Source organism: Amblyomma mixtum, chromosome 10 (genome assembly GCF_055824585.1).
Source record: "Amblyomma mixtum isolate Tamu chromosome 10, ASM5582458v1, whole genome shotgun sequence".
NCBI lineage: Eukaryota > Metazoa > Arthropoda > Arachnida > Ixodida > Ixodidae > Amblyomma > Amblyomma mixtum.
The window spans coordinates 108,883,421-108,894,877 of record NC_143021.1 but is presented as its reverse complement, the minus strand read 5'-3'; the positions used below and the strand labels follow the sequence as shown (position 1 = coordinate 108,894,877).

At 48.1% G+C, this 11,457-nt stretch overlaps 1 protein-coding gene across 1 annotated transcript; it reads left to right on the top strand.

Moving 5' to 3' along the window:
- Positions 1-6,531: 6,531 nt before the first annotated feature.
- On the top strand, positions 6,532-10,672 carry LOC149326643 (uncharacterized). The gene is made up of 3 exons (XM_089562754.1): positions 6,532-6,802; positions 9,162-9,256; positions 9,868-10,672. The coding sequence occupies exons 1-3, from the start codon at positions 6,620-6,622 to the stop codon at positions 10,658-10,660; spliced, it is 1,071 nt and encodes a 356-aa protein (XP_089418880.1). The 5' UTR covers positions 6,532-6,619; the 3' UTR covers positions 10,661-10,672.
- The last annotated feature ends 785 nt before the right edge of the window (positions 10,673-11,457 follow it).

Sequence of the window (11,457 nt, the reverse complement as noted above, 5' to 3'; positions counted from 1 at the left end):
TTCATGATCTGAGAGAACCTGCCATACGCGCTCCACCCTATTCTTAACCTTCTAGTTATTTCCCTCTCATGATCCGGATCTCCGGTCACTACCTGCCCTAAGTAGACATATTCTCTTACTAGTTCCAGCACCTCGCTACCAATTGCGAACTGCTGTTGCCTTGCAAGGCTATTGAACATTACTTTGGTTTTCTGCATGTTAATTCTTGGCCCCACCGTTCTACTCTGCCTGTCTAGCTGATTGATCATGCTTTGCAATTCTTGTCCTGAGTGGCTTAGCAAGGCAATGCGATCAGCGAATCGCAAATTCCTCAGGTATTCTCCATTAACTCTTATCCCAAACTCTTCCCATTCCAGTCCCCGGAATACCTCCTGTAAGCAGGCAGTGAAGAGCATTGGCGAGATCGTGTCTCCGTGCCTGACACCTTTCCGTATTGGAATTTTATTGCTGACTTTATGGAGAACTATAGTAGCTGTGCAATTGTTATAAATATCTTCCAATATTTTCACATAGCACTCTTCCACACCCTGATTCCGCAATGCCTGCATGACAGCTGAGGTTTCCACTGAGTCGAATGCTTTCTCGTAATCAATGAAGGCTATATATAGGGGTTGGTTATATTCTGCGCATTTCTCTATCACCTGATTGATAGTGTGAATATGGTCTATTGTCGAGTATCCTTTACGAAAGCCTGCCTGATCATTTGGTTGACTAAAGTACAAGGTTGTCCTGACTCTATTAGCGATTACCTTAGTAAATACCTTGTAGGCAACGGACAATAAGCTGATCGGTCTGTAATTCTTCAAGTCCTTGACGTCTCCTTTCTTATGAATTAAGATAATGTTAGCGTTCTTCCAAGCTTCTGGTACTCTCGAGGTCACAAGGCATTGCTTATACAGGGTGGCTAGTTTTTGTAGAACAATCTCTCCTCCGTCCTTCAGCAAATCTGCTGTTACCTGATCCCCACCAGCTGCTTTCCCTCTCTGCATTCGTCCTAAGGCTTTCTTTACTTCCTCCTTCGTTACTGGCGGGATGTCCCATTGCTGTGCTCGACTGCCTCCTTCAGTAACTTGATGAGTACATTCGCTACTGTATAGATTTGTGTAGAACTCTTCGGCTAATTCAACTATCTTACCCATATTATTGATGACATTGCCCTGTTTGTCTTTTAGCGCATACATCTGGTTTTTACCTATGCCCAGTTTTCTCCTCACTGATTTTAGGCTACCTCCGTTCCTTAGAGCATGCTCGATTTTCTCCATGTTAAACTTTCTTATGTCGGCTACCTTGCGCTTATTTATTAACTTAGATAGCTCTGCTAGTTCTATACTGTCTGTGGAGTTAGACGTCCTCATGCTTTGACGTTTCTTAATCAGATCTTTAGTCTCCTGAGATGGCTTGTTGGTATCCTGTCGAACCATCCTACCACCTACTTCTGCGGCGCACTCTGTAACGATAGCTGTGAGATTATCATTCATTGTTTCAACACTACGGTCGTCTTCTTCAGTTATAGCGGAAATCTGTTCTGCAGCGACAATCTGAATTCCTCTACCTTCCCTCTTAATGCTAACTCGTTAATAGCCTTTCGCTTCACAAGTTTCCTCCGTTCCCTCTTCAAATCTAAGCTAATACGAGACCTTACCATTCTGTGGTCGCTGCAACGGACCTTACCTAGAACATCCACACCCTCTACAATGCCAGGTGTGCACACAGTATGAAGTCTATTTCATTTTTAGTCTCACCATTGGGGCTCTTCCACGTCCACTTCCTGTTTGCTCGTTTGCGGAAGAAGGTATTCATAATCCGTAAATTATTTCTATCTGCGAACTCTACTAATAACTCTCCCCTACTGTTCCTAGAACCTATGCCATAGTCGCCTACCGCATTGTCTCCAGCCTGCTTTTTACCTACCTTTGCATTAAAGTCGCCCATCAGTACAGTGTACTGTGATTTTGCTTTGGCCATTGCCGATTCCACATCTTCATAGAAGCTTTCAACTATCTGGTCATCATGGCTTGATGTAGGCGCGTAGGCCTGCACCACCTTCAGCTTGTACCTCTTATTAAGCCTAATTACGATAGCTGCCACTCTCGTTAATACTGTAAAACTCCTCGATGTGGCCAGCTATATCCTGATTTATGAGAAATCCCACACCTAGTTCTCGCCTATCTGCTAATCCACGATAGCACAGTACATGCCCGCCCTTTAGTACTGTATACGCCTCATCTGTCCTCCTAACCTCACTAAGCCCTATGACATCCCATTTAATACCGGCTAATTCCTCCAGCAGCACTGCTAAGCTAGCCTCACTTGATAAGGTTCTTGCGTTAAACGTTGCCAGGTTCAGTTTCCAATGGCGGCCTGTCCGGAGCCAGAGATTCTTAGCACCCTCCGCTGCGTCACAGATCTGACCGCCGCCTTGGTCAGTTGCTCCGCAGCCGCTGGGGACTGAGGGCCGAGGGTTAATTGGTTTGTTCATAGAAGGTTGTGGCCAAGTACTACACCAGGGTGGTCAAATCCTGTTCTGGTGAGGAAGTGCGTTGTCGGTTCTGGTGACCGAAATCAGGCCGCACTCCAAGCCTGGTTATGCAATTCCATCGACACGCGTTTTTTTTTTCCGGTGGAGAATTGCGTGGCACCGGGATTCGAACCCCGGTCCTCTTGCACGCGAGGCGGATGCTCTACCTCTACGCCATCGCTGCTTATATAAGTTAACTTGAGATGTAAAAGAAGGAAGCATTTTACTAGATAGGGGGTCGAAAAGAAAAAACTGGTAGGAGTGCTAGGCCAAAGTTTATCACAGACTGTCAAGATCTGCGGCACGGCGAATGACAACGGCGCTGTCACCTTCCTTTTTCCTGATTAGTACTTTGCCATTGCAATGCCACGAAAGCTTGTAATCATGGCTCTTTGCCCAATCCCTTGTGCGGCGCAGCAGGTCCCTGTTCTGATTAGTCACGTTTTCGGTGAACGTGACATTCGACAAACTCTTTCGAAGTTCTTTACGCGCTTCCAGCCACAAGTCACGAACAGATTGCTGAGCAAATCGGACAATGATTCCAGGTATTTTGTTTGGTTTTGATGGAAATCGTCCACGTAACGCAAAATGCGTATGCAGCGTCCGGCCAAATCACTTTCAATTTTCATATCAACCCGGCTTAGGTAAATGTTGCTTAGAACGGGTGCTACCTTGGCACCTATGCACACACCTGATTTCTGCATATAGGACAACGATGAATGCGTGTTCCAAAATGAGTGTGGAATTACAACGGGATCCTTTTTAGAACTGTTATCTTACTACTTGAGTAACACGTTTGTTGAGTGGGATGATCAACTTTATATGCAGAAATCAGGTGTGTGCATAGGTGCCAAGGTAGCACCCGTTCTAAGCAACATTTATCTAAGCCGGGTTGATATGAAAATTGAAAGTGATTTGGCCGGACACTGCATACGCATTTTGCGTTACGTGGACGATTTCTTAGTGCTAGCTAGGTCCGTGAATCCGGAATTTGTGTCAAATGTCCTTGATGTTTTTGCACGTAATGGGTCGGGACTGACGTTCACACATGAAGTCCCTCTAGAAACAGACTTGCAATTCCTTGATTTAAAGTTGTCTTTCGAACCCAATCATGTCTGTTGGCAGTATTCGCCTAGGAGTGAAAAGCCCCTTTTAAATTACAAGTCCTTTCATTCTAAGATCGTAAAAAGTGGTATTGTTACGGGATGCTTAGGCATGGCAGTGAAGAAATCTTGTGGTCATAAAATGAAGTCTAGTCTTTTAGCCCAGGCAAACAGATGTAGGGAAGCTGGTTTCCCGAATTCAGTGCTCGTCTCGAGTGCAGGCAAAGTCCTCCGTGCACTGAAATCGCCTGCAAACACGTCTGGGCAGCAGAAGGGATCGGAAGAAGGAAGAAGAAAGATAGTGGTTATGCCGTATGTCCACGCGCTGCCGCACCGGATTAAGAAAGTGGGGAGCAAGCATGGGGTAGAAGTTCTGTTTTCTGCTCCTAACAAGCTAGAAAGAGTGGGAGCGGCGGTTCAAAGAAGGCATGAGCGGCGCAGAAGAGATCCTTGCCACATCAATCATGTGACAAGATATGTTCCCTGTAAGACTGGCGTAGTATATCAGATCCCCTTGTCCTGCGGCCTAACCTACATCGGCCAGACTGGCCGCTGTATTAACGTGCGGCTCATGGAGCACGCTAATTCTTTAAAGAACAAGGAAACAAACCTAGCAAAGCATTGTTTCACATGCAAATGCACGCCGTTTTTTGGTGATACTGATGTGTTGTTTCGTCATTCTGACCAGCGCACTAGAGAAATTGCTGAGCCTTTCACATTAACAGGAAAGATAAAGGATGCGTGAGTGCCCCATCTGTAACATTATCTGTAAGGGAAATGAAAATGCTACACAGTGGATAGTGGTTCTGTGGATACACACGTGCTTCTAAAGCGGTTTTTACCTTTTTTAGTACTATGAGATTGTTGACATTGCGCATGTGCGCTGTTTTTTCATGTGTGTTGTTTTCGTGTGTGTATATTACGACATGCTTCTTCATAATAAAAAAATCAGTTGTAAGTTCAGCGCTGTGTGTGTCTTGTCTCCTTCTTGGTCTGTGTGTGTTTGCGCTGTTGAACCATCACTATGAAGGAAATTAAAGTATTGTCATGTGGTGTGAAGTGAAGTGACTGCCCGCTAAGCACCGTCGCTATGCCTGCCTACTCTATCATTGTTGACCGCGGGCGTCCGCCGGGGCACCAACAAAGCTTGTTGGCGTAGCACTTTCGCGGAAACATGGGAACTTGCTAAAATTCCGCGAGGGCCCTTTTGTTTGCTGGCATTCCTGCCAGCAACGAAGCGCCGCGGGGCTCGTTTCCTACCTTTGCCATTCGACATTTGCGCGATGAGTCAGCTAGTCATGCGCCCTGTTGTTTACCTTGAACTGGTCATCTTTCGAAATTCAACAAAACTTTGGTTGGGCTTAGTTGGTAAATGATGTTGTGAAGTGTAGCTTGCGCAACCATGGGACGAACCACGCAGAAAAGACACAGAGACACACACAAGCGCACTAACAACTGTTTACTTCTTCCTGGAAACGCATACTTATACACGTGGCCATGCGTGCTCAAACGCAATCTTTAACTACAATAGTCATGCCAAGGGCTGTTAACGCAGACGCGAACGCAAAAAAATTGATTTCAGCTACGTACAGAGCGACGGACGTATTACTGATACAGTCTACTGCGTTTTCCATTATATGGCAAGCTTTCAAAGCCAGCCGCGTGCGTTCATTTTTGCTTTTTCCTGGTATCACGGTCTCGTCAAGTCGCGGTGCGCAATTGCGGCAAGAACTAAGATGGGACACAAGGTGTGCCCCTTTGTCTGTGCTGTTCTTAACTTTATTCGCATGCTCCCTGAGTCGCTCGTTTATGCATCGCCCTGTCTGCCCGATGTAGGTCTCACCACATCAAAGAAGGAAGGAATATACCACCCCGGTGGCGCAAGGGATGTATGATGTCCCGTGTCTAATTAGGCATCCACTCCTTCTATCACCGCACGCGCGGGCGCACAGCTTCGCCAGTTCATTCGGCGCGGAAAGCGCCAGAGGGACACCATGCCTGCCTGCGACTCTCTTGAGGTGATGAGACACCTTATGCAGATATGGCACATCCACAGGCCTGACGCTTCACGTTCGCTCGTCCCCCCCATACTTGGCGTACCGGTCTTCATCTTCCGTATCAGGGCCTCGGCAACCGTCGTCAAGAGCGACATAGGGAAACCTGCTGCCGAAAGCCGTACGCCGAACTCTAGTGCAAGGTCCAGGAACTGCAAAACTCCTGTGGGGTAACTCGGGAGTAAAACCAAGACCGTGTCCGTATTGCTTAAAAACATCTAAAACTTCCTCAATCGCATCCTGGCTGGAAACGTCACGCGCTAAAAACACTAAAAAGTCGTCAACGTACTTAAACTCTTTTAAAATCTTTACACGATAAGTCTTGTCAATACTCGATAAAAAATATCACAGAGAACTGGAGCAACACCGGACCCGATACAAATGCCGTTCCGCTGTGAAAACGGCGGTGAAATCATGCATTGAGGAAAATGGTGAGCTCAGTTTCCAGAACGCTTCGGGACTTTCTTTGGGGAATTTCTTAAATCTTTTAGAATATTATCCTAAGGTCACATTCATCGATTTTAATGACCAGCCGTTTTCACAGCGAAACGGCACTGGTATCGGGCCCTGTATTGCTCCAGTTCTCTGTGATATTTTCTTATCGAGTATTGACAAGTCTTTAGACGATGTTTTCAGTGAGGGAAAGATTTTAAAAGTATTTAGGTACGTGGACAACTTTTTACTGTATTTAGCGCGCGACTCTTCCAGCCAGGTGTATCGGGAATGACGCATGTGCCATGCCTGGTGCGGCGATTCATCGTGCTCGCCTAGATTAGATATGCGCCTTGGTTGCCACACCCCTTGCGGCTATAAAAGCACTGTACGTTCAGCAATAAAGTTCATTTGTTCGCTGGCCACCTCGACTGATACATGGTGTCAGAAGTGGGATAGCTCACGTCGGGGGGCCTGCCGTTTGAGGATAAGACTGCAGCGACCGAAACACGATGGAGCAACTGCTGAAGCTTCCTGAACCACTGCTGTTGTCTGGGAATATTGCCAAGAACTGGGAATTGTTCCAGCAGAAATTCGAGCTTTTTCTGGAAGCAACGGAATCTCCAAAAGAGCCCCGAACCACGGCCGCCAAAACAGCACTGCTGCTCAGCACTGCCGGAGACGACGCATTGGAGGTATTTAACAACTTCCTTTTTCTCGAGGGCGAGAACAAGCAAGATTATGCAACCGTTGTTAAGAAATTCAAGGAGTACTGCCAAGAACAACAGAATGAAGTCTATGAGCGGTACATATTCCGATCCAGAGTGCAAGGCGAAGGGGAGTCATTCGAGCATTTCTTGCGGGACCTCAGAAAACAAGCAAGAAGCTGCAATTTTTCGGGAATAGCTGATTCTTTAATCCGCGACCAAATAGTGTTTGGCACCAGTAGCCCACGACTGCGTGAAAAGCTCCTCAAAGAAAAAGACTTGACACTTGCCAAGGCTGAGCAGATTTGCAAAGCGGAGGAAGCAGCATCGCTGCATAACGATGCCTGGGCGCAGCCCGATAAGCACGTGGCGCTAGTCATGAAGCGGTCTGGGCAGGTTCGCAAAGCGGAGCACGCGCTGCAAAAAGAACCGTCGGCTCAGCCCGATAAGCAAGTGATGCAAGACAAGCAGCAATCTCGGAAATGCGCCAGATGCAACCGTTTACACGCCATACCCGGCAGATGCCCTGCGTTCGGCAAAACGTGTTTCATATGCCGAGGTGTTAACCATTTGGCAGCTTGCTGCAAAAAGGGCCCGCAAATCCGAGAAGTAGGCGAGGAGCAAGACAGCTTCGACATTCTCGATGTAACAGTCTCGAGCATCGACGCGAGAGCGGACTGGGTAGTACATGTGAAAGTAGCTGACCAGATGGTTAACTTAAAAGTGGACACGGGATCTCAGGCCAACTTGCTGCCCTACTCTATCTACCGACGATGCAAGACGGCAGCAGATTTGAAACCGAGTTCTTCGGTGCTTCGATCATACAGCGGTGGTGTCATTCGACATTTCGGTATGGCAAGGCTACCAGTGACCGTGAACGGCCGGTCGAAGGACGTCAATTTCTATGTCGTCAAAAAGGGCAACCAAGCTATACTGGGATTACTAGCATGCGAGTCGCTGGGTCTGGTGTCACGTGCAGTGGATGCTGTAAAAGAAGGAAGCACCGCAGCCGGCGGCAATGAGGACATTCTAACCGAATTCCGCCAGCTTTTTCAGGGAACCGGCTGCGTGAGTCGCCAGTATAAAATGGTCCTACGCAAGGATGCGACGCCAGTCGTCCAGCCAGCTCGGCGGGTGCCCTTGGCGCTGAGGGAACCTCTGAGGGAGGAGCTGGAGCGCATGCAACGAAGTGGCATCATTGAGAGGGTCCAGAAACCGACAGACTGGGTGAGCCCTTTGGTTATCGTGCGGAAGAAAGACGGAAAAATACGGGTTTGCATGGACCCTAGAAGTATCAACGAGTGCATACAGCGAGAGCATTATCAGATGCCAAGACGCGAGGACATAGAAGCTGAGCTCGCCGGCGCTAAGTACTTCACGCTCCTCGATGCAAGGGCGGGTTTTCATCAGGTACCTTTGGATGACTCCACAGCAACTATATGCACGTTCGGTACTCCATTCGGGCGTTACCGGTTTTTGAGACTCCCATTCGGAATCTCATTAGCCCCGGAAGTTTTCCAGAAGATCCTGAGCGAAATATTTGACGGCTGTGAAGGTGTGAGAGTGTACATTGATGACATTCTAATATGGGGCTCGTCTAAGGAAGAACACGATGCGCGCCTGCGGAAAGTGCTGCAAGTGGCAGAAAAAGCAGGCTTAACTTTCAACGCTGAAAAGTGCAAGGTTGGAGTGACTGAAATTAAATTCTTGGGTGACGTCATTAGCCACGATGGAATAAAGCCTAACCCAGCGTTGACACAGTCGTTGAGGGAGACTCCATGCCCAACGGATAAAGCCGCGGTCCACAGAATGCTAGGAGTAGCAAATTATTTCAGCAAGTACTTGCCTAATCTCGCAGAACGTACTACGCTTCTTCGCAGCCTCATCAAAAAGGACTCTGTCTTCGAGTAGACCGAAAACCACGCTAGTGAGTGGAGGATGATCTGCGACATGCTTAGCAGTGCGCCTCTCCTAGCGATTTTCAACCCAGCCAGAGAAACTAAAATCGTGGCAGATGCATCAAAGAACGGTTTGGGGGCTGCACTTTTACAGCGCCACGGTGAAAACTGGCGGCCAGTCGCTTATGCCTCGCGTGTAATGGCCAGCTCAGAGCAGAGGTACTCGCAAATTGAAAAGGAAGCGTTGGGGATAACGTTCGGCTGTGAAAAATTTCATCACTTCGTATATGGACGTGAAACTGTTATCGAGACTGACCACCGTCCACTGCTTGGTGTTGCAGCGAAAGGAATAAGTGATATGCCACCCAGGCTTCAACGTTTTTTCTTGAGGCTAATGGCTTATGATTTTGAACTGCAGTATGTACCAGGAAAGAAATTCTTTCTCGCAGACATGCTATCAAGGGCTCCAAGGACAGCGACCAAGGACTACTCCGACGACACGGAAGATGTGGAAGTCCACGCGGTTGCAGTCATGTCAACCTTGGTAAGCGCTAGATCACTGGCCCGTCTGGCCAAAGCAACGGCGGATGATCAGGACTTGCAGTCAGTGATGCGCTACATTAATGGCCAAGGTGACATTGTGGGAATAATGAAGCCATTCGCGTCCGAGCTGTCATTGATTAAAGGAATTGTATTTAAAGGCAGCAAAGTTGTAATCCCGACGTCAATGCGAAAGGAAGTTCTTGAACGTATTCATGAGGGACACATGGGCTTGAACAAGTGCCAAGCAAGAGCCAGGGGCCTAGTGTTCTGGCCGGGGCTGAACTCTGATATCAAAAACCTGTTGCAGAGTTGTGCGGTTTGCCGCAAATATACGTACAAACAGCAAAGTGAGCCTTTTATGATCAGACCTACACCGGCCCATGCATGGTACCGCGTAGGCGTCGACATTTTTCAGTACGGAGGGAGCTCGTACCTGTCGGTTTTTGATGCCCATTCGAACTTCCCGGAAGTGGAGAAGCTGACTCGTACAACATCCAGTGCCGTAATTGAGAAGTTGAGCGCCATCTTTTCAAGACACGGCATTCCAATGGAAGTCCACACGGACAACGGGCCGCAGTTTTCGTCTTATGAATTTGCTCTCTTTGCATCCAGGTACGACTTCAGCCACGTCACGTCGAGCCCCGAGTTCCCGCGATCGAATGGACTCGCTGAGAAGGGGGTTCAGATTGTGAAGAGAATCCTAAAGAAAACGGAAGAAACAAAAGAAGACTTCTGGCTCGGGTTGCTCAACTACAGATCCGCTCCACTCGAAGATGGCCGCTCCCCTGGTGAACTCTTGCAGGGCAGGAGGCTTCGCACTCTGCTCCCAGACTTCAGGCAGCAGCCAAGCATACCAGTATTCAAGCGAGCCCAGGCAGACACTCGGGGGAGAACGTTACCACCTCTCAACACCGGCGATGTCGTGAGAGTACAGGAAAAGACATGGAATCGCCGCGCTCACGTTACCGGAGCAGTTGCACCAAGGTCTTATCGAGTAGTTACCGAGGACAACAGAGTGCTACGTCGCAACCGACAGCATCTGCTTCCAACTGGTGAGCTGTTCCAGCAAGAAGCCCCCGAATGTGAAGACCGGGAGAGCGAACGAGCGTGTGAAGCACTGCAACCCACGGCACCTGCTACAACTGGAGAGTCGCCTGTGAGCTCCCAGAACATTCCGCAGGCGCCGCCACCCGTGACTACGACTGGACCGACTGTGAGCTCAATGGCTCCGCAGGATCTTGCATTGCGTCGATCTACCAGAGATAGGAGACCACCGCAGCGTCTGCGGTACGACCGCAATTTCAACCAAGTACTTGGCATCTCTTCTCCACAGGAGGGAAGATGTATCGGGAATGACGCATGTGCCATGCCTGGTGCGGCGATTCATCGTGCTCGCCTAGATTAGATATGCGCCTTGGTTGCCACACCCCTTGCGGCTATAAAAGCACTGTACGTTCAGCAATAAAGTGCATTTGTTCGCTGGCCACCTCGACTGATACACCAGGTTGCGATTGGTTAAGTTTTAGATGTCTTTAAGCAATACGGACAAGGTCTTGGTTTCATTCACGAGTTACCCCACAGGAGTGTTTTGCAGTTCCTGGTCCTTACACTAGTATAGAAGAACTTCTTGTTGGGCAAGTTGGTGCATTGCTTTGAAGGAACCAAGTTGCGCTATAAAAAAGACAGCCACAGGAAAAGGCCAAGGAGACAGACAGAGTGCAAACTATCAACTGAGTTTATTTGTGTGAAAGTCCCTTATATAGCCAGAATCACAGCAAAAGAACAAGGGGAATGAGAGAGGGGTACAGCCAATCAACTCCTGGTCAACAGCAGGTGCGCAGAAAATAGTTTTCCTTATTATACAGTTTGACAGAAGTGTCGCTTACACATTTATCACCGTTTCCTTTTATGCAGGGGAACATGCCCGATCCATTCGGAAAAAAGGAGCAAACTTGCCTGCTCATTGCCTTGCTTGCAGTGTATGCGAGCCTCTGCTTAAGCAGATTAAAATTCTAGGAAGAAGTAAAAACAAAACAGCGCGGGAGCTTTTGGAGGCCTATCACATAAAAGAAAACGGTGATAAATGTGTAAGCGACACTTCTGTCAAACTGTATAATAAGGAAAACTATTTTCTGCGCACGTGTTGTTGACCAGGAGTTGATTGGCTGTACCCCCTCTCTCATTCCCCTTGTTCTTTTGCTG